This window comes from Oncorhynchus keta, unplaced genomic scaffold, assembly GCF_023373465.1.
Source record: "Oncorhynchus keta strain PuntledgeMale-10-30-2019 unplaced genomic scaffold, Oket_V2 Un_contig_17400_pilon_pilon, whole genome shotgun sequence".
Classification (NCBI taxonomy): Eukaryota; Metazoa; Chordata; class Actinopteri; order Salmoniformes; family Salmonidae; genus Oncorhynchus; species Oncorhynchus keta.
This window is the reverse complement of record NW_026280421.1, coordinates 106909-130754: the sequence shown is the minus strand read 5'-3', so window position 1 is coordinate 130754 and position 23846 is coordinate 106909. Positions and strand designations below refer to the sequence as shown.

At 48.7% G+C, this 23846-nt stretch overlaps 1 protein-coding gene and 2 long non-coding RNA genes across 4 annotated transcripts in view; all 3 read right to left on the bottom strand.

Moving 5' to 3' along the window:
• tipin (timeless interacting protein) overlaps nucleotides 1-23846 on the bottom strand; it is a 35160-nt gene that overhangs the window by 1302 nt on the left and 10012 nt on the right. The window contains exons 2-12 of the mRNA XM_052503493.1: nucleotides 23696-23837; nucleotides 20125-20218; nucleotides 7540-7615; nucleotides 5768-5890; nucleotides 4307-4370; nucleotides 1412-1795; nucleotides 1244-1299; nucleotides 1076-1131; nucleotides 852-1019; nucleotides 516-683; nucleotides 404-459 (exon numbers count right to left, since the gene is read on the bottom strand). Of these exons, the coding sequence (XP_052359453.1) occupies nucleotides 404-459; nucleotides 516-683; nucleotides 852-1019; nucleotides 1076-1131; nucleotides 1244-1299; nucleotides 1412-1795; nucleotides 4307-4370; nucleotides 5768-5890; nucleotides 7540-7615; nucleotides 20125-20218; nucleotides 23696-23816 (1366 nt within the window). The 5' untranslated portion in view covers nucleotides 23817-23837. The remainder of the gene's footprint in view (nucleotides 1-403; nucleotides 460-515; nucleotides 684-851; nucleotides 1020-1075; nucleotides 1132-1243; nucleotides 1300-1411; nucleotides 1796-4306; nucleotides 4371-5767; nucleotides 5891-7539; nucleotides 7616-20124; nucleotides 20219-23695; nucleotides 23838-23846) is intronic.
• Nucleotides 2114-4069, bottom strand: LOC127919704 (uncharacterized). Of its 2 annotated transcripts, none has more exons than XR_008103795.1 (7): nucleotides 4051-4069; nucleotides 3846-3886; nucleotides 3635-3804; nucleotides 3305-3427; nucleotides 2930-3216; nucleotides 2397-2478; nucleotides 2114-2198 (listed from the first exon to the last, which is right to left on the bottom strand). It is a non-coding gene; the product is annotated as an uncharacterized LOC127919704 (long non-coding RNA). The 2 variants fall into 2 exon arrangements; XR_008103796.1 differs by having other exon boundaries at nucleotides 3305-3386; nucleotides 3723-3763; nucleotides 4051-4068.
• LOC127919705 (uncharacterized) lies at nucleotides 5051-5471 on the bottom strand. The gene is made up of 3 exons (XR_008103797.1): nucleotides 5448-5471; nucleotides 5308-5347; nucleotides 5051-5147 (listed from the first exon to the last, which is right to left on the bottom strand). It is a non-coding gene; the product is annotated as an uncharacterized LOC127919705 (long non-coding RNA).

Sequence of the window (23846 nt, the reverse complement as noted above, 5' to 3'; positions counted from 1 at the left end):
ACTGGGTGGCCATCTCCTGGGACTGGGAGGTGATGGTCCGATGCTGACTGGGTGGCCATCAAGCCTGGGACTTTAGGTGATGGTCAAAATGTCTGCCTGAGTGTGATGTCGTGTCTGACCTGTGTGTTGCTGCATGGAGGTAGTCTCCTCTCTAAGTGTGATGTCTGTCTGACCTGTGTGTTGCTGCATGGGACCATCTCCTCCATCTGAGTGTGATGTCGGTCTGACCTTGTGTTGTCCTCCATCAAGGGTAAAATCTAAGTGATTGATTGTCAACAATGCAGCACCTGTGTTAGTTGCTGATTGACAGGGTCAGTCTCACTCTCTAAGTGTGATGTCGTGTCTGACCTGTGTGTGCTGCATGCGGGCCAGTCTCCTCTCTGAGTGTGATGTCGTGTCTGACCTGTGTGTTGCTGCATGCGGGCCAGTCTCCTCTCTGAGTGTGATGTCGTGTCTGACCTGTGTGTTGCTGCATGCGGACCAGTCTCCTCTCTGAGTGTGATGTCGTGTCTGACCTGTGTGTTGCTGCATGCGGACCAGTCTCCTCTCTAAGTGTGATGTCGTGTCTGACCTGTGTGTTGCTGCATGCGGGCCAGTCTCCTCTCTGAGTGTGATGTCGTGTCTGACCTGTGTGTTGCTGCATGCGGGCCAGTCTCCTCTCTGAGTGTGATGTCGTGTCTGACCTGTGTGTTGCTGCATGCGGACCAGTCTCCTCTCTAAGTGTGATGTCGTGTCTGACCTGTGTGTTGCTGCATGCGGGCCAGTCTCCTCTCTAAGTGTGATGTCGTGTCTGACCTGTGTGTTGCTGCATGCGGGCCAGTCTCCTCTCTAAGTGTGATGTCGTGTCTGACCTGTGTGTTGCTGCATGCGGGCCAGTCTCCTCTCTAAGTGTGATGTCGTGTCTGACCTGTGTGTTGCTGCATGCGGGCCAGTCTCCTCTCTGAGTGTGATGTCGTGTCTGACCTGTGTGTTGCTGCATGCGGGCCAGTCTCCTCTCTAAGTGTGATGTCGTGTCTGACCTGTGTGTTGCTGCATGCGGGCCAGTCTCCTCTCTAAGTGTGATGTCGTGTCTGACCTGTGTGTTGCTGCATGCGGGCCAGTCTCCTCTCTGAGTGTGATGTCGTGTCTGACCTGTGTGTTGCTGCATGCGGACCAGTCTCCTCTCTGAGTGTGATGTCGTGTCTGACCTGTGTGTTGCTGCATGCGGACCAGTCTCCTCTCTGAGTGTGATGTCGTGTCTGACCTGTGTGTTGCTGCATGCGGGCCAGTCTCCTCTCTGAGTGTGATGTCGTGTCTGACCTGTGTGTTGCTGCATGCGGGCCAGTCTCCTCTCTAAGTGTGATGTCGTGTCTGACCTGTGTGTTGCTGCATGCGGACCAGTCTCCTCTCTAAGTGTGATGTCGTGTCTGACCTGTGTGTTGCTGCATGCGGGCCAGTCTCCTCTCTGAGTGTGATGTCGTGTCTGACCTGTGTGTTGCTGCATGCGGGCCAGTCTCCTCTCTAAGTGTGATGTCGTGTCTGACCTGTGTGTTGCTGCATGCGGGCCAGTCTCCTCTCTGAGTGTGATGTCGTGTCTGACCTGTGTGTTGCTGCATGCGGGCCAGTCTCCTCTCTAAGGCCAGCCGTTTGTTGAGTTCTATACGTCTCTGCTGTTCCTCTGTCAGGGACGGGGCTGGGGTAGAGTGGACCGGGCCAGCCTGGGAGGAAGGGAACAGGGAGGGGGCTGGGGTAGAGTGGACCGGGCCAGCCTGGGAGGAAGGGAACAGGGAGGGGGCTGGGGTGATGGGGACCTGACCTGGGTTGCTGCATGCGGGCCTCCGTCTCCAAACGTGTGATGTCGGTCATCACCTGTGTGTTGCTGCATGCGGGCCGTCTCCTCTCTAAGTGTGATGTCGTGTCTGACCTGTGTGTTGCTGCATACTGAATGTCTCCTTCTGAGTGTGATGTCAGTTCTGACTGTGTAAACCTGCAAATCTACTAGTCTCAAATATACCCCTAAGATACTGATATTGATCTGACTGTGTTATATCTACGGACCAGACACTACTATGTGATGTCGGGACCTGTGTGTTGCTCATGCGGACACTACTATTGATCTGGGACTGTGTATATCTACCTCTAGACACTACTATTGATCTGGGACTGTGTTATATCTACCTCTAGACACTACTATTGATCTGGGACTGTGTTATATCTACCTGCTAGACAGTACTATTGATCTGGGACTGTGATATCTACCTCTGACCTGTGTGTTGATCTGGGACTGTGTTATATCTACCTCTAGACACTGTATTGATCTGGGACTGTGTGTATCTACATCTAGACACTACTATTGATCTGGGACTGTGTTATATCTGACCTGTAGACACTACTATTGATCTGGGACTGTGTCCTACCTCTAGACACTACTATTGATCTGGGACTGTGTTATATCTACCTCTAGACACTACTATTGATCTGGGACTGTGTTATATCTACCTCTAGACACTACTATTGCCTGGGACCGTTTGTTGATATCTACCTCTGCTGACAATACTATTGATCTGGGACTGTGTTATATCTACCTCTAGACACTACTATTGATCTGGGACTGTGCCTAGACACTACTATTGATCTGGGACTGTGTTATATCTACCTGGGAGGAAGGGAACTATTGGGATCTGGGACTGTGTTATATCTACCTGGGTCTTCAGACAAACCTATTGATCTGGGACTGTGTCATATGGTACCTCTAGACACTACTATTGATCTGGGACTGTGTTATATCTACCTCTACCTGGATCAATGGATAAAATTGATCTGGGACTGTGTCATTTTGTAAAACTACTATTGATCTGACTGCTATATCTACCTCTAGACAAACTATTGACTGGGACATCAAATATACCCCTAAGATACTACTATTGATCTGGGACTGTGTTATATCTACCTCTAGACACTACTATTGATCTGGGACTGTGTTATATCTACCTCTAGACACTACTATTGATCTGGGACTGTGTTATATCTACCTCTAGACACTACTATTGATCTGGGACTGTGTTATATCTACCTCTAGACACTACTATTGATCTGGGACTGTGTTATATCTACCTCTAGACAATACTATTGATCTGGGACTGTGTTATATCTACCTCTAGACAATACTATTGATCTGGGACTGTGTTATATCTACCTCTAGACAATACTATTGATCTGGGACTGTGTTATATCTACCTCTAGACAATACTATTGACCTGGGACTGTGTTATATCTACCTCTAGACACTACTACTACTATTGATCTGGGACTGTGTTATATCTACCTCTAGACAATACTATTGATCTGGGACTGTGTTATATCTACCTCTAGACACTACTATTGATCTGGGACTGTGTTATATCTACCTCTAGACAATACTATTGATCTGGGACTGTGTTATATCTACCTCTACTACTATTGATCTGGGACTGTGTTATATCTACCTCTAGACAATACTATTGATCTGGGACTGTGTTATATCTACCTCTAGACAATACTATTGACCTGGGACTGTGTTATATCTACCTCTAGACAATACTATTGACCTGGGACTGTGTTATATCTACCTCTAGACACTACTACTACTATTGATCTGGGACTGTGTCATATCTACCTCTAGACAATACTATTGATCTGGGACTGTGTTATATCTACCTCTAGACACTACTACTACTATTGATCTGGGACTGTGTTATATCTACCTCTAGACACTACTATTGATCTGGGACTGTGTTATATCTACCTCTAGACAATACTATTGATCTGGGACTGTGTTATATCTACCTCTAGACAATACTATTGATCTGGGACTGTGTTATATCTACCTCTAGACAATACTATTGATCTGGGACTGTGTCATATCTACCTCTAGACAATACTATTGATCTGGGACTGTGTTATATCTACCTCTAGACACTACTATTGATCTGGGACTGTGTTATATCTACCTCTAGACACTACTATTGATCTGGGACTGTGTCATATCTACCTCTAGACACTACTATTGATCTGGGACTGTGTTATATCTACCTCTAGACTCTACTATTGATCTGGGACTGTGTCATATCTACCTCTAGACACTACTATTGATCTGGGACTGTATGTGTTAAGCGTCTCAGAGTAGGAGTTCTGATCTCAGATCAGGTCCTCCCTGTACGTATAATCTTATTCACTGTTGTGTACAAGGCAAAACTGATCCTAAAATCAGCACTCCCACTCTGAGTCACTTGATACGTAGTGAATCCTTTCTAACAGTAAAATGTAGTTGGTGACGCTGTCCTCTCACCGTCGTCTCCTATGAAGTCTTCATGTATCAGCGGCATGTCGAACCGTATTCTCTTCAGACACGTCTGAGAAAACACAACATTCAGACCACTTCCACTGACACCACCACACCTCCAGATGTTGGTTAGAACAACAACATTCAGACCACTTCCACTGACACCACCACACCTCCAGATGTTGGTTAGAACAACAACATTCAGACCACTTCCACTGACACCACCACACCTCCAGATGTTGGTTAGAACAACAACATTCAGACCACTTCCACTGACACCACCACACCTCCAGATGTTGGTTAGAACAACAACATTCAGACCACTTCCACTGACACCACCACACCTCCAGATGTTGGTTAGAACAACAACATTCAGACCACTTCCACTGACACCACCACACCTCCAGATGTTGGTTAGAACAACAACATTCAGACCACTTCCACTGACAACACCACACCTCCAGATGTTGGTTAGAACAACAACATTCAGACCACTTCCACTGACACAACAACATTCAGTCTGACCTCCAGATGTTGGTTATAACAACAAGGGCCTGTCAGTCTGACCTGCATGTTGATTATAACAACAAGGGCCTGTCAGTCTGACCTGCATGTTGATTATAACAACAAGGGCCTGTCAGTCTGACCTGCATGTTGATTATAACAACAAGGGCCTGTCAGTCTGACCTGCATGTTGATTATAACAACAAGGGCCTGTCAGTCTGACCTGCATGTTGATTATAACAACAAGGGCCTGTCAGTCTGACCTGCGTGTTGATTATAACAACAAGGGCCTGTCAGTCTGACCTGCATGTTGATTATAACAACAAGGGCCTGTCAGTCTGACCTGGATGTTGGTTATAACAACAAGGGCCTGTCAGTCTGACCTGCATGTTGATTATAACAACAAGGGCCTGTCAGTCTGACCTGCATGTTGATTATAACAACAAGGGCCTGTCAGTCTGACCTGCATGTTGATTATAACAACAAGGGCCTGTCAGTCTGACCTGCATGTTGATTATAACAACAAGGGCCTGTCAGTCTGACCTGGATGTTGGTTAGAACAACAAGGGCCTGGTTATAACAACAAGGGCCTGTCAGTCTGACCTGGGTGTTGGTTATAACAACAAGGGCCTGTCAGTCTGACCTGCATGTTGATTATAACAACAAGGGCCTGTCAGTCTGACCTGCATGTTGATTATAACAACAAGGGCCTGTCAGTCTGACCTGGATGTTGGTTATAACAACAAGGGCCTGTCAGTCTGACCTGGATGTTGGTTATAACAACAAGGGCCTGTCAGTCTGACCTGGATGTTGGTTATAACAACAAGGGCCTGTCAGTCTGACCTGGATGTTGGTTATAACAACAAGGGCCTGTCAGTCTGACCTGGATGTTGGTTATAACAACAAGGGCCTGTCAGTCTGACCTGGATGTTGGTTATAACAACAAGGGCGTGTCAGTCTGACCTGGACTTCTTTCTTGCTGCCCAGCGTCTCCAGTTTGTCTATGAAGTCTTCGAACTGTAGTTTGGGGTACAGCCTGTGAGCCCAGTTCTCCATCCTCTGCATCAGCACCCGCAAGTCCTCAACCTGGTGGAAAACACACACACATCACACCCTTTGGCTGCTGTGGGAGAGGAAAACACACACACACATCACACCCTTTGGCTGCTGTGGGAGTGGAAAACACACACACACATCACACCCTTTGGCTGCTGTGGGAGTGGAAAACACACACACATCACACCCTTTGGCTGCTGTGGGAGTGGAAAACACACACACATCACACCCTTTGGCTGCTGTGGGAGTGGAAAACACACACACACATCACACCCTTTGGCTGCTGTGGGAGTGGAAAACACACACACATCACACCCTTTGGCTGCTGTGGGAGTGGAAAACACACACACATCACACCCTTTGGCTGCTGTGGGAGTGGAAAACACACACACACATCACACCCTTTGGCTGCTGTGGGAGAGGAAAACACACACACACATCACACCCTTTGGCTGCTGTGGGAGTGGAAAACACACACACACATCACACCCTTTGGCTGCTGTGGGAGAGGAAAACACACACACACATCACACCCTTTGGCTGCTGTGGGAGTGGAAAACACACACACACATCACACCCTTTGGCTGCTGTGGGAGAGGAAAACACACACACACATCACACCCTTTGGCTGCTGTGGGAGTGGAAAACACACACACACATCACACCCTTTGGCTGCTGTGGGAGTGGAAAACACACACACACATCACACCCTTTGGCTGCTGTGGGAGTGGAAAACACACACACATCACACCCTTTGGCTGCTGTGGGAGTGGAAAACACACACACATCACACCCTTTGGCTGCTGTGGGAGTGGAAAACACACACACATCACACCCTTTGGCTGCTGTGGGAGTGGAAAACACACACACATCACACCCTTTGGCTGCTGTGGGAGAGGAAAACACACACACACATCACACCCTTTGGCTGCTGTGGGAGTGGAAAACACACACACATCACACCCTTTGGCTGCTGTGGGAGCTCACACCCTTTGGCTGCTGTGGGAGTGGAAAACACACACACATCACACCCTTTGGCTGCTGTGGGAGTGGAAAACACACACACACATCACACCCTTTGGCTGCTGTGGGAGTGGAAAACACACACACATCACACCCTTTGGCTGCTGTGGGAGTGGAAAACACACACACACATCACACCCTTTGGCTGCTGTGGGAGAGGAAAACACACACACATCACACCCTTTGGCTGCTGTGGGAGTGGAAAACACACACACACATCACACCCTTTGGCTGCTGTGGGAGTGGAAAACACACACACATCACACCCTTTGGCTGCTGTGGGAGTGGAAAACACACACACACATCACACCCTTTGGCTGCTGTGGGAGTGGAAAACACACACACACACATCACACCCTTTGGCTGCTGTGGGAGTGGAAAACACACACACATCACACCCTTTGGCTGCTGTGGGAGTCAACTGGATAACCTTTCGGCAATCATCTTTCACTTTGAGTAAAAAAAAAAAACAGACAAAACAGACCCATCTGCCCAACAAGAGACAATACAAATCAAATCAAATGTATTTATATAGCCCTTCGTACATCAGCTGATATCTCAAAGTGCTGTACAGAAACCCAGCCTAAAACCCCAAACAGCAAGCAATGCAGGTGTAGAAGCAGGTGTAAATACATGAGTCTGCTGTCAGCCTTTACCTCGTGTCCTTTGCCTTTGAAATGAATGTTGTCAAACAGGTTACGAAGAGCCGGAAGTCCTCTTTCTGATGTCAGCCTGGAGTAAAACACGTGAACACAAACACCGGCTATTGAACTGCCACACATCAAACAGGTCTGTAATGCTGCTGCAAAGACAAAGAGAATCAACAAGGACTTGATCATCAAAACCTTTGTGGGGTTTTTTTTTTTTTTTAAATCCGTCGGTTGTAACAGAACAGGGACAATATGCCAAAAACCAGACATCGATTTTCATGGTTGGGCATAAACGAGCATTTGGATTAGGAAAGTTCTCTCTCTCTCATGACCTGTACAAGCTATAATGTTGAATAAAATTATATTTTAACTTACTTTACCGGTTGTCTGTGTGGTTGGTCTTTTTGCAGGTAGGAACGTGAGAAAATGACTATGTTTACATCGTTTTTTAAATATTTGATATTATTTATTGATATTAAACTGATTGTGTCAGAAGGTCGAGTACGGCATGAGTCATGTAAACACCTTACTCTGCATCTTAAATCGGCGTGAGGTCATAATTGAAGTAAACATACGCCAATTAAAACACCTGCTTTTCTGAGCAGTCTTTCAAATGATTAGGACGTGTAAAACACCTTAAATCGGCGTCCCAGTGGTGTGTTTGATCTGCACCTGTGCTGACACCAGCCGAGAGCCTCCCTCTTTAGTGAAGTGGTGTGTTTGATCTGCACCTGTGCTGACACCAGCCGAGAGCCTCCCTCTTTAGTGAAGTGGTGTGTTTGATCTGCACCTGTGCTGACACCAGCCGAGAGCCTCCCTCTTTAGTGAAGTGGTGTGTTTGATCTGCACCTGTGCTGACACCAGCCGAGAGCCTCCCTCTTTAGTAAAGTGGTGTGTTTGATCTGCGCCTGTGCTGACACCAGCCGAGAGCCTCCGTCTTTAGTGAAGTGAGTTAGGAACAACTGAATATACGGGTTTTTAGAAGTAGTTCTCACGTACAAACTTTATAATGTCCCAACTCAAAAAAATAACATGTTCGTGTAGAATGTTAATTTAGACGGGTGATGTTCTGCATTTATCAGAGAGACGTCAGGGAGCCTTTTTCAGACGTCTCCATGGAAACAGGGTCATTAGGGAAATCCTTCCTCTTACAAAGCATGCAAACATTTTTAAATTGAACCATTATAATTTGACTATCCATAATAAATCACATTATCGTGTGCATGTAACCGTACTCAGTATATCCACAGGAAAGTAGAATTACACAACTGTTCAAATCGCTGGTTGTGCCGTTCATATTTCACCTGATGCATGATCACAGGATACATGCAGGAGACACATGCACACTGGCCCAGCCTGTTGACATGGTTCTGCTACATGCACACTGACCCAGCCTGTTGACATAGTTCTGCTACATGCACACTGGCCCAGCCTGTTGACATGGTTCTGCTACATGCACACTGACCCAGCCTGTTGACATGGCTCTGCTACATGCACACTGGCCCAGCCTGTTGACATGGTTCTGCTACATGCACACTGGCCCAGCCTGTTGACATGGTTCTGCTACATGCACACTAGCCCAGCCTGTTGATATGGTTCTGCTACATGCACACTGACCCAGCCTGTTCACATGGCTCTGCTACATGCACACTGGCCCAGCCTGTTGACATGGTTCTGCTACATGCACACTAGCCCAGCCTGTTGATATGGTTCTGCTACATGCACACTGACCCAGCCTGTTGACATGGCTCTGCTACATGCACACTGACCCAGCCTGTTGACATGGCTCTGCTACATGCACACTGACCCAGCCTGTTGACATGGTTCTGCTACATGCACACTAGCCCAGCCTGTTCACATGGCTCTGCTACATGCACACTGGCCCAGCCTGTTCACATGGCTCTGCTACATGCACACTGGCCCAGCCTGTTGACATGGTTCTGCTACATGCACACTAGCCCAGCCTGTTGATATGGTTCTGCTACATGCACACTGACCCAGCCTGTTGACATGGCTCTGCTACATGCACACTGACCCAGCCTGTTGACATGGTTCTGCTACATGCACACTGACCCAGCCTGTTGACATGGTTCTGCTACATGCACACTGACCCAGCCTGTTGACATGGTTCTGCTACATGCACACTGACCCAGCCTGTTCACATGGTTCTGCTACATGCACACTGACCCAGCCTGTTCACATGGTTCTGCTACATGCACACTGGCCCAGCCTGTTCACATGGTTCTGCTACATGCACACTGGCCCAGCCTGTTCACATGGTTCTGCTACATGCACACTGACCCAGCCTGTTGACATGGCTCTGCTACATGCACACTGACCCAGCCTGTTCACATGGTTCTGCTACATGCACACTGACCCAGCCTGTTGACATGGTTCTGCTACATGCACACTGACCCAGCCTGTTGACATGGTTCTGCTACATGCACACTGACCCAGCCTGTTGACATGGTTCTGCTACATGCACACTGACCCAGCCTGTTGACATGGTTCTGCTACATGCACACTGACCCAGCCTGTTGACATGGCTCTGCTACATGCACACTGGCCCAGCCTGTTGACATGGTTCTGCTACATGCACACTGGCCCAGCCTGTTGACATGGTTCTGCTACATGCACACTGACCCAGCCTGTTGATATGGTTCTGCTACATGCACACTGACCCAGCCTGTTGACATGGCTCTGCTACATGCACACTGGCCCAGCCTGTTGACATGGTTCTGCTACATGCACACTAGCCCAGCCTGTTGATATGGTTCTGCTACATGCACACTGACCCAGCCTGTTGACATGGCTCTGCTACATGCACACTGACCCAGCCTGTTGACATGGCTCTGCTACATGCACACTGACCCAGCCTGTTGACATGGTTCTGCTACATGCACACTGACCCAGCCTGTTGACATGGCTCTGCTACATGCACACTGGCCCAGCCTGTTCACATGGCTCTGCTACATGCACACTGGCCCAGCCTGTTGACATGGTTCTGCTACATGCACACTGACCCAGCCTGTTGACATGGTTCTGCTACATGCACACTGACCCAGCCTGTTGACATGGTTCTGCTACATGCACACTGACCCAGCCTGTTGACATGGTTCTGCTACATGCACACTGACCCAGCCTGTTGACATGGTTCTGCTACATGCACACTGACCCAGCCTGTTCACATGGTTCTGCTACATGCACACTGGCCCAGCCTGTTCACATGGTTCTGCTACATGCACACTGACCCAGCCTGTTGACATGGCTCTGCTACATGCACACTGACCCAGCCTGTTCACATGGTTCTGCTACATGCACACTGACCCAGCCTGTTCACATGGTTCTGCTACATGCACACTGACCCAGCCTGTTGACATGGTTCTGCTACATGCACACTGACCCAGCCTGTTGACATGGTTCTGCTACATGCACACTGACCCAGCCTGTTGACATGGTTCTGCTACATGCACACTGACCCAGCCTGTTGACATGGCTCTGCTACATGCACACTGACCCAGCCTGTTGACATGGTTCTGCTACATGCACACTGACCCAGCCTGTTGACATGGCTCTGCTACATGCACACTGACCCAGCCTGTTGACATGGTTCTGCTACATGCACACTGGCCCAGCCTGTTGACATGGTTCTGCTACATGCACACTGGCCCAGCCTGTTGATATGGTTCTGCTACATGCACACTGGCCCAGCCTGTTCACATGGTTCTGCTACATGCACACTAGCCCAGCCTGTTGACATGGTTCTGCTACATGCACACTGGCCCAGCCTGTTCACATGGTTCTGCTACATGCACACTAGCCCAGCCTGTTGACATGGTTCTGCTACATGCACACTGGCCCAGTCTGTTGACATGGTTCTGCTACATGCACACTGACCCAGCCTGTTGACATGGTTCTGCTACATGCACACTGGCCCAGCCTGTTGACATGGTTCTGCTACATGCACACTGGCCCAGCCTGTTGACATGGTTCTGCTACATGCACACTGGCCCAGCCTGTTGACATGGCTCTGCTACATGCACACTGGCCCAGCCTGTTGACATGGTTTTGCTACATGCACACTGGCCCAGCCTGTTGACATGGTTCTGCTACATGCACACTAGCCCAGCCTGTTGACATGGTTCTGCTACATGCACACTGGCCCAGCCTGTTGACATGGTTCTGCTACATGCACACTGGCCCAGCCTGTTCACATGGTTCTGCTACATGCACACTGGCCCAGCCTGTTGAAATGGTTCTGCTACATGGCCCAGCCTGTTGATATGGTTCTGCTACATGCACACTGGCCCAGCCTGTTGATATGGTTCTGCTACATGCACACTAGCCCAGCCTGTTGACATGGTTCTGCTACATGCACACTGGCCCAGCCTGTTGACATGGTTCTGCTACATGCACACTGGCCCAGCCTGTTGACATGGTTCTGCTACATGCACACTGGCCCAGCCTGTTGACATGGTTCTGCTACATGCACACTGGCCCAGCCTGTTGACATGGTTCTGCTACATGCACACTGGCCCAGCCTGTTCACATGGTTCTGCTACATGCACACTGGCCCAGCCTGTTGACATGGTTCTGCTACATGCACACTGGCCCAGCCTGTTCACATGGTTCTGCTACATGCACACTGGCCCAGCCTGTTCACATGGTTCTGATACATGCACACTGGCCCAGCCTGTTGACATGGTTCTGATACATGCACACTGGCCCAGCCTGTTCACATGGTTCTGATACATGCACACTGGCCCAGCCTGTTGACATGGTTCTGATACATGCACACTGGCCCAGCCTGTTCACATGGTTCTGATACATGCACACTGGCCCAGCCTGTTCACATGGTTCTGATACATGCACACTGGCCCAGCCTGTTGACATGGTTCTGATACATGCACACTGGCCCAGCCTGTTCACATGGTTCTGCTACATGCACACTGACCCAGCCTGTTGACATGGCTCTGCTACATGCACACTGACCCAGCCTGTTCACATGGTTCTGCTACATGCACACTGACCCAGCCTGTTGACATGGCTCTGCTACATGCACACTGACCCAGCCTGTTGACATGGCTCTGCTACATGCACACTGACCCAGCCTGTTGACATGGCTCTGCTACATGCACACTGACCCAGCCTGTTCACATGGTTCTGCTACATGCACACTGACCCAGCCTGTTGACATGGTTCTGCTACATGCACACTGACCCAGCCTGTTGACATGGTTCTGCTACATGCACACTGACCCAGCCTGTTGACATGGTTCTGCTACATGCACACTGGCCCAGCCTGTTGACATGGCTCTGCTACATGCACACTGACCCAGCCTGTTGACATGGTTCTGCTACATGCACACTGACCCAGCCTGTTGACATGGCTCTGCTACATGCACACTGGCCCAGCCTGTTGACATGGTTCTGCTACATGCACACTGGCCCAGCCTGTTGACATGGTTCTGCTACATGCACACTGGCCCAGCCTGTTGACATGGTTCTGCTACATGCACACTGGCCCAGCCTGTTGACATGGTTCTGCTACATGCACACTAGCCCAGCCTGTTGACATGGTTCTGCTACATGCACACTGGCCCAGCCTGTTCACATGGTTCTGCTACATGCACACTGGCCCAGCCTGTTGACATGGTTCTGCTACATGCACACTGGCCCAGCCTGTTGACATGGTTCTGCTACATGCACACTGGCCCAGCCTGTTGACATGGTTCTGCTACATGCACACTGGCCCAGCCTGTTGACATGGTTCTGCTACATGCACACTGGCCCAGCCTGTTGACATGGTTCTGCTACATGCACACTGGCCCAGCCTGTTGACATGGCTCTGCTACATGCACACTGGCCCAGCCTGTTGACATGGTTCTGCTACATGCACACTGGCCCAGCCTGTTGACATGGTTCTGCTACATGCACACTGGCCCAGCCTGTTGACATGGTTCTGCTACATGCACACTGGCCCAGCCTGTTGACATGGTTCTGCTACATGCACACTGGCCCAGCCTGTTGATATGGTTCTGCTACATGCACACTGGCCCAGCCTGTTGATATGGTTCTGCTACATGCACACTAGCCCAGCCTGTTGACATGGTTGTGCTACATGCACACTGGCCCAGCCTGTTGACATGGTTCTGCTACATGCACACTGGCCCAGCCTGTTGACATGGTTCTGCTACATGCACACTGGCCCAGCCTGTTGACATGGTTCTGCTACATGCACACTGGCCCAGCCTGTTGACATGGTTCTGCTACATGCACACTGGCCCAGCCTGTTGACATGGTTCTGCTACATGCACACTGGCCCAGCCTGTTGACATGGTTCTGCTACATGCACACTGGCCCAGCCTGTTGACATGGTTCTGCTACATGCACACTGGCCCAGCCTGTTGACATGGTTCTGCTACATGCACACTGGCCCAGCCTGTTGACATGGTTCTGCTACATGCACACTGGCCCAGCCTGTTCACATGGTTCTGCTACATGCACACTGGCCCAGCCTGTTGACATGGTTCTGCTACATGCACACTGGCCCAGCCTGTTCACATGGTTCTGCTACATGCACACTGGCCCAGCCTGTTGACATGGTTCTGCTACATGCACACTGGCCCAGCCTGTTGACATGGTTCTGCTACATGCACACTGGCCCAGCCTGTTGACATGGTTCTGCTACATGCACACTGAGCCCAGCCTGTTGACATGGCCTGTCTGCTACATGCACACTGGCCCAGCCTGTTGACATGGCTCTGCTACATGCACACTGGCCCAGCCTGTTGACATGGCTCTGCTACATGCACACTGGCCCAGCCTGTTGACATGGTTCTGCTACATGCACACTGACCCAGCCTGTTCACATGGCTCTGCTACATGCACACTGGCCCAGCCTGTTGACATGGTTCTGCTACATGCACACTGGCCCAGCCTGTTGACATGGTTCTGCTACATGCACACTGGCCCAGCCTGTTGACATGGCTCTGCTACATGCACACTGGCCCAGCCTGTTGACATGGTTCTGCTACATGCACACTGGCCCAGCCTGTTGACATGGTTCTGCTACATGCACACTGGCCCAGCCTGTTGACATGGCTCTGCTACATGCACACTGGCCCAGCCTGTTGACATGGTTCTGCTACATGCACACTGGCCCAGCCTGTTGACATGGTTCTGCTACATGCACACTGGCCCAGCCTGTTGATATGGTTCTGCTACATGCACACTGGCCCAGCCTGTTGACATGGTTCTGCTACATGCACACTGGCCCAGCCTGTTGACATGGTTCTGCTACATGCACACTGGCCCAGCCTGTTGACATGGTTCTGCTACATGCACACTGGCCCAGCCTGTTGACATGGTTCTGCTACATGCACACTGGCCCAGCCTGTTGACATGGTTCTGCTACATGCACACTGGCCCAGCCTGTTGACATGGTTCTGCTACATGCACACTGGCCCAGCCTGTTGACATGGTTCTGCTACATGCACACTGGCCCAGCCTGTTGACATGGTTCTGCTACATGCACACTGGCCCAGCCTGTTGACATGGCTCTGCTACATGCACACTGGCCCAGCCTGTTGATATGGTTCTGCTACATGCACACTGGCCCAGCCTGTTGATATGGTTCTGCTACATGCACACTAGCCCAGCCTGTTGATATGGTTCTGCTACATGCACACTGGCCCAGCCTGTTGATATGGTTCTGCTACATGCACACTGGCCCAGCCTGTTGACATGGTTCTGCTACATGCACACTGGCCCAGCCTGTTGATATGGTTCTGCTACATGCACACTGGCCCAGCCTGTTGACATGGTTCTGCTACATGCACACTGGCCCAGCCTGTTGACATGGTTCTGCTACATGCACACTGGCCCAGCCTGTTGACATGGTTCTGCTACATGCACACTGGCCCAGCCTGTTGACATGGTTCTGCTACATGCACACTGGCCCAGCCTGTTGATATGGTTCTGCTACATGCACACTGGCCCAGCCTGTTGATATGGTTCTGCTACATGCACACTGGCCCAGCCTGTTGACATGGTTCTGCTACATGCACACTGGCCCAGCCTGTTGATATGGTTCTGCTACATGCACACTGGCCCAGCCTGTTGATATGGTTCTGCTACATGCACACTGGCCCAGCCTGTTGATATGGTTCTGCTACATGCACACTGGCCCAGCCTGTTGACATGGCTCTGCTACATGCACACTGGCCCAGCCTGTTGATATGGTTCTGCTACATGCACACTGGCCCAGCCTGTTGATATGGTTCTGCTACATGCACACTGGCCCAGCCTGTTGACATGGTTCTGCTACATGCACACTGGCCCAGCCTGTTGATATGGTTCTGCTACATGCACACTGGCCCAGCCTGTTGATATGGTTCTGCTACATGCACACTGGCCCAGCCTGTTGACATGGTTCTGCTACATGCACACTGGCCCAGCCTGTTGATATGGTTCTGCTACATGCACACTGGCCCAGCCTGTTGACATGGCTCTGCTACATGCACACTGGCCCAGCCTGTTGACATGGTTCTGCTACATGCACACTGGCCCAGCCTGTTGATATGGTTCTGCTACATGCACACTGGCCCAGCCTGTTGACATGGTTCTGCTACATGCACACTGACCCAGCCTGTTGACATGGCTCTGCTACATGCACACTGACCCAGCCTGTTGACATGGCTCTGCTACATGCACACTGGCCCAGCCTGTTGATATGGTTCTGCTACATGCACAGCCTGTTGATATGGTTCCAGCCTGTGTGACATGGCTCTGCTACATGCACACTGGCCCAGCCTGTTGATATGGTTCTGCTACATGCACACTGGCCCAGCCTGTTGATATGGTTCTGCCAGCCTGGCTCTGACATATGGTTCTGCTACACATGCACACTGGCCCAGCCTGTTGACATGGTTCTGCTACATGCACACTGGCCCAGCCTGTTGACATGGTTCTGCTACATGCACACTGGCCCAGCCTGTTGCACACTGGCCCACATGGCTCTGCTACATGCACACTGGCCCAGCCTGTTGACATGGTTCTGCTACATGCACACTGGCCCAGCCTGTTGATATGGTTCTGCTACATGCACACTGGCCCAGCCTGTTGACATGGCTCTGCTACATGCACACTGGCCCAGCCTGTTGACATGGTTCTGCTACATGCACACTGCACACTGGCCCAGCCTGTTGACATGGCTCTGCTACATGCACACTGGCCCAGCCTGTTGACATGGCTCTGCTACATGCACACTGGCCCAGCCTGTTGACATGGCTCTGCTACATGCACACTGGCCCAGCCTGTTGATATGGCTCTGCTACATGCACACTGGCCCAGCCTGTTGATATGGTTCTGCTACATGCACACTGGCCCAGCCTGTTGACATGGCTCTGCTACATGCACACTGGCCCAGCCTGTTGATATGGTTCTGCTACATGCACACTGGCCCAGCCTGTTGACATGGCTCTGCTACATGCACACTGGCCCAGCCTGTTGATATGGTTCTGCTACATGCACACTGACATGGTTCTGCTACATGCACACTGGCCCAGCCTGTTGACATGGCTCTGCTACATGCACACTGGCCCAGCCTGTTGACATGGTTCTGCTACATGCACACTGGCCCAGCCTGTTGATATGGTTCTGCTACATGCACACTAGCCCAGCCTGTTCACATGGCTCTGCTACATGCACACTGGCCCAGCCTGTTGACATGGCTCTGCTACATGCACACTGGCCCAGCCTGTTCACATGGCTCTGCTACATGCACACTGGCCCAGCCTGTTCACATGGCTCTGCTACATGCACACTAGCCCAGCCTGTTCACATGGCTCTGCTACATGCACACTAGCCCAGCCTGTTCACATGGCTCTGCTACATGCACACTGGCCCAGCCTGTTCACATGGCTCTGCTACATGCACACTGGCCCAGCCTGTTCACATGGCTCTGCTACATGCACACTGGCCCAGCCTGTTGATATGGTTCTGCTATGGCCTGTTCTGGTTCTGCTACATGCACACTGGCCCAGCCTGTTGACATGGTTCTGCTACATGCACACTAGCCCAGCCTGTTGACATGGCTCTGCTACATGCACACTAGCCCAGCCTGTTGACATGGCTCTGCTACATGCACACTAGCCCAGCCTGTTGATATGGTTCTGCTACATGCACACTAGCCCAGCCTGTTGACATGGCTCTGCTACATGCACACTAGCCCAGCCTGTTGATATGGTTCTGCTACATGCACACTAGCCCAGCCTGTTGATATGGTTCTGCTACATGCACACTAGCCCAGCCTGTTGACATGGTTCTGCTACATGCACACTAGCCCAGCCTGTTCACATGGTTCTGCTACATGCACACTGGCCCAGCCTGTTCACATGGTTCTGCTACATGCACACTGGCCCAGCCTGTTCACATGGCTCTGCTACATGCACACTAGCCCAGCCTGTTGACATGGCTCTGCTACATGCACACTAGCCCAGCCTGTTGATATGGTTCTGCTACATGCACACTAGCCCAGCCTGTTGATATGGCTCTGCTACATGCACACTAGCCCAGCCTGTTGACATGGCTCTGCTACATGCACACTAGCCCAGCCTGTTCACATGGCTCTGCTACATGCACACTGGCCCAGCCTGTTGACATGGTTCTGCTACATGCACACTGGCCCAGCCTGTTCACATGGTTCTGCTACATGCACACTGGCCCAGCCTGTTCACATGGCTCTGCTACATGCACACTGGCCCAGCCTGTTCACATGGCTCTGCTACATGCACACTGGCCCAGCCTGTTGATATGGTTCTGCTACATGCACACTGGCCCAGCCTGTTCACATGGCTCTGCTACATGCACACTGGCCCAGCCTGTTGACATGGCTCTGCTACATGCACACTGGCCCAGCCTGTTGATATGGTTCTGCCATGCCTGGCCCAGCCTGTTCACATGGCTCTGCTACATGCACACTGGCCCAGCCTGTTGACATGGCTCTGCTACATGCACCTGTTCACTGGCCCACACTGCCCAGCCTGTTGATATGGTTCTGCTACATGCACACTGGCCCAGCCTGTTCACATGGCTCTGCTACATGCACACTGGCCCAGCCTGTTGACATGGCTCTGCTACATGCACACTGGCCCAGCCTGTTGACATGGCTCTGCTACATGCACACTGCCCAGCCTGTTGACATGGCTCTGCTACATGCACACTGACCCAGCCTGTTCACATGGCTCTGCTACATGCACACTGACCCAGCCTGTTCACATGGCTCTGCTACATGCACACTGGCCCAGCCTGTTGACATGGCTCTGCTACATGCACACTAGCCCAGCCTGTTCACATGGCTCTGCTACATGTTGATATGGTTCTGCACACTGGCCCAGCCTGTTCACATGGCTCTGCTACATGCACACTGGCCCAGCCTGTTCACATGGCTCTGCTACATGCACACTGACCCAGCCTGTTCACATGGCTCTGCTACATGCACACTGGCCCAGCCTGTTGACATGGCTCTGCTACATGCACACTGGCCCAGCCTGTTGACATGGCTCTGCTACATGCACACTGGCCCAGCCTGTTGACATGGCTCTGCTACATGCACACTGGCCCAGCCTGTTCACATGGCTCTGCTACATGCACACTGGCCCAGCCTGTTCACATGGCTCTGCTACATGCACACTGACCCAGCCTGTTCACATGGCTCTGCTACATGCACACTGACCCAGCCTGTTGACATGGCTCTGCTACATGCACACTGGCCCAGCCTGTTGACATGGCTCTGCTACATGCACACTGACCCAGCCTGTTGACATGGCTCTGCTACATGCACACTGACCCAGCCTGTTGACATGGCTCTGCTACATGCACACTGACCCAGCCTGTTGACATGGCTCTGCTACATGCACACTGGCCCAGCCTGTTGACATGGCTCTGCTACATGCACACTGGCCCAGCCTGTTGACATGGCTCTGCTACATGCACACTGGCCCAGCCTGTTGACATGGCTCTGCTACATGCACACTGACCCAGCCTGTTGACATGGCTGCTACATGCACACTGACCCAGCCTGTTGACATGGCTCTGCTACATGCACACTGGCCCAGCCTGTTGACATGGTTCTGCTACATGCACACTGGCCCAGCCTGTTGACATGGCTCTGCTACATGCACACTGACCCAGCCTGTTGACATGGCTCTGCTACATGCACACTGACCCAGCCTGTTGACATGGCTCTGCTACATGCACACTGGCCCAGCCTGTTGACATGGCTCTGCTACATGCACACTGGCCCAGCCTGTTGATATGGCTCTGCTACATGCACACTGGCCCAGCCTGTTGATATGGTTCTGCTACATGCTTCACGTGATCTGAACACACTACCAGCGCTTTGATCAGTTGATGTAATTATTAACTTTCCTGTGAAATATATTATCTCACATTTCTACCATCAAAAGGACCAGCCACACAGACAACCGATAAAGTACGTGACAATATCATTGTATTCAACATTCTGGTCTGTAGAGGTTCCTGATCCAAACGCTCTTTTATGCCCTTCTCCAGGCTAACACACACGTACCTCTGAGAGTCCAGTTTGGGCTGTGGTCTCTTGACGCCTCTCCTCTTGGCAACAGGGACTTCGGCCAGCTTGGAGATCTCTCCTCCCTCCTCCCCTGAACAACATCAACAGCCATCAATGGAAAGTATATCTACCCATTATATTGTCTGTGATGTCAGTGAGCAGGAAGTCTCCCAGCTGTGTATATAATAACAATAATAATAATAATGATGATGTCATATCTATATCTACCCATTATATTGTCTGTGATGTCAGTGAGCAGGAAGTCTCCCAGCTGTGTATATAATAACAATAATAATAATAATGATGATGTCATATCTATATCTACCCATTATATTGTCTGTGATGTCAGTGAGCAGGAAGTCTCCCAGCTGTGTATATAATAACAATAATAATAATAATGATGATGTCATATCTATATCTACCCATTATATTGTCTGTGATGTCAGTGAGCAGGAAGTCTCCCAGCTGTGTATATAATAATAATAATAATAATAATGATGTCATATCTATATCTACCCATTATATTGTCTGTGATGTCAGTGAGCAGGAAGTCTCCCAGCTGTGTATATAATAATAATGATGTCATATCTATATCTACCCATTATATTGTCTGTGATGTCAGTGAGCAGGAAGTCTCCCAGCTGTGTATATAATAACAATAATAATAATAATGATGATGTCATATCTATATCTACCCATTATATTGTCTGTGATGTCAGTGAGCAGGAAGTCTCCCAGCTGTGTATATAATAATAACAATAATAATAATGATGATGTCATATCTATATCTACCCATTATATTGTCTGTGATGTCAGTGAGCAGGAAGTCTCCCAGCTGTGTATATAATAACAATAATAATAATAATGATGTCATATCTATATCTACCCATTATATTGTCTGTGATGTCAGTAAGCAGGAAGTCTCCCAGCTGTGTATATAATAATAATAATGATGTCATATCTATATCTACCCATTATATTGTCTGTGATGTCAGTGAGCAGGAAGTCTCCCAGCTGTGTATATAATAACAATAATAATAATAATGATGATGTCATATCTATATCTACCCATTATATTGTCTGTGATGTCAGTAAGCAGGAAGTCTCCCAGCTGTGTATATAATAATAATGATGATGTCATATCTATATCTACCCATTATATTGTCTGTGATGTCAGTAAGCAGGAAGTCTCCCAGCTGTGTATATAATAATAATGATGATGTCATATCTATATCTACCCATTATATTGTCTGTGATGTCAGTAAGCAGGAAGTCTCCCAGCTGTATATATAATAATAATGATGATGTCATATCTATATCTACCCATTATATTGTCTGTGATGTCAGTGAGCAGGAAGTCTCCCAGCTGTGTATATAATAATAATAATAATGATGTCATATCTATATCTACCCATTATATTGTCTGTGATGTCAGTGAGCAGGAAGTCTCCCAGCTGTGTATATAATAATAATGACGATGTCATATCTATATCTATCCATTATATTGTCTGTGATGTCAGTAAACAGGAAGTCTCCCAGCTGTATATATAATAATAATGATGATGTCATATCTATATCTACCCATTATATTGTCTGTGATGTCAGTGAGCAGGAAGTCTCCCAGCTGTGTATATAATAACAATAATAATAATAATAATGATGTCATATCTATATCTACCCATTATATTGTCCATGATGTCAGTGAGCAGGAAGTCTCCCAGCTGTGTATATAATAATAATGATGTCATATCTATATCTACCCATTATATTGTCCATGATGTCAGTAAGCAGGAAGTCTCCCAGCTGTGTATATAATAATGATGATGTCATATCTATATCTACCCATTATATTGTCTGTGATGTCAGTGAGCAGGAAGTCTCCCAGCTGTGTATATAATAACAATAATAATAATGTCATATCTATATCTACCCATTATATTGTCCATGATGTCAGTGAGCAGGAAGTCTCCCAGCTGTGTATATAATAATAATAATAATATCATATCTATATCTACCCATTATATTGTCTGTGATGTCAGTGAGCAGGAAGTCTCCCAGCTGTGTATATAATAATAATAATGATGACGTCATATCTATATCTACCCATTATATTGTCTGTGATGTCAGTGAGCAGGAAGTCTCCCAACTGTGTATATAATAACAATAATAATGATGATGTCATATCTATATCTACCCATTATATTGTCTGTGATGTCAGTAAACAGGAAGTCTCCCAGCTGTATATATAATAATAATGATGATGTCATATCTATATCTACCCATTATATTGTCTGTGATGTCAGTGAGCAGGAAGTCTCCCAGCTGTGTATATAATAACAATAATAATAATAATAATGATGTCATATCTATATCTACCCATTATATTGTCCATGATGTCAGTAAGCAGGAAGTCTCCCAGCTGTGTATATAATAATAATGATGTCATATCTATATCTACCCATTATATTGTCTGTGATGTCAGTGAGCAGGAAGTCTCCCAGCTGTGTATATAATAACAATAATAATAATAATGATGATGTCATATCTATATCTACCCATTATATTGTCTGTGATGTCAGTAAGCAGGAAGTCTCCCAGCTGTGTATATAATAATAATGATGATGTCATATCTATATCTACCCATTATATTGTCTGTGATGTCAGTAAACAGGAAGTCTCCCAGCTGTATATATAATAATAATGATGATGTCATATCTATATCTACCCATTATATTGTCTGTGATGTCAGTGAGCAGGAAGTCTCCCAGCTGTGTATATAATAATAATGTCATATCTATATCTACCCATTATATTGTCTGTGATGTCAGTGAGCAGGAAGTCTCCCAGCTGTGTATATAATAATAATGATGATGTCATATCTATATCTACCCATTATATTGTCTGTGATGTCAGTGAGCAGGAAGTCTCCCAGCTGTGTATATAATAATAATGATGATGTCATATCTATATCTACCCATTATATTGTCTGTGATGTCAGTGAGCAGGAAGTCTCCCAGCTGTGTATATAATAATAATGACGATGTCATATCTATATCTACCCATTATATTGTCTGTGATGTCAGTGAGCAGGAAGTCTCTCAGCTGTGTATATAATAATAACAATAATAATAATAATAATGATGATGTCATATCTATATCTACCCATTATATTGTCTGTGAAGTCAGTGAGCAGGAAGTCTCCCAGCTGTGTATATAATAATAATGACGATGTCATATCTATATCTACCCATTATATTGTCTGTGATGTCAGTGAGCAGGAAGTCTCCCAGCTGTGTATATAATAATAATGATGATGTCATATCTATATCTACCCATTATATTGTCTGTGATGTCAGTGAGCAGGAAGTCTCCCAGCTGTGTATATAATAATAATGATGACGTCATATCAGTCTACCTGTAGACACACAGGTTTGTGTTGGGTATTGTGTGCCTCGTCTGGTCCCAGAGCATCATAAGCACGACAGCAACCATGGCAGTCGGCAAAATAGCACAACCAGATCTGGAAGCAGGCTTGGTACTGGTGAGCTGCAGTTGTCATTGTCCTCACCTGTAAAAGGATCTCCTCCCTCTCCTGGTGAGAAGGGAGGAGGGAGAGGAGGAAAGGTCTCGTCATCCGTGTTGTCATAGTCAGGAATGTCAAACAAGCCATTCTCCATTGGATCAACCATGGTTCCTTTATCACTGGGCTCCTGCAAGGA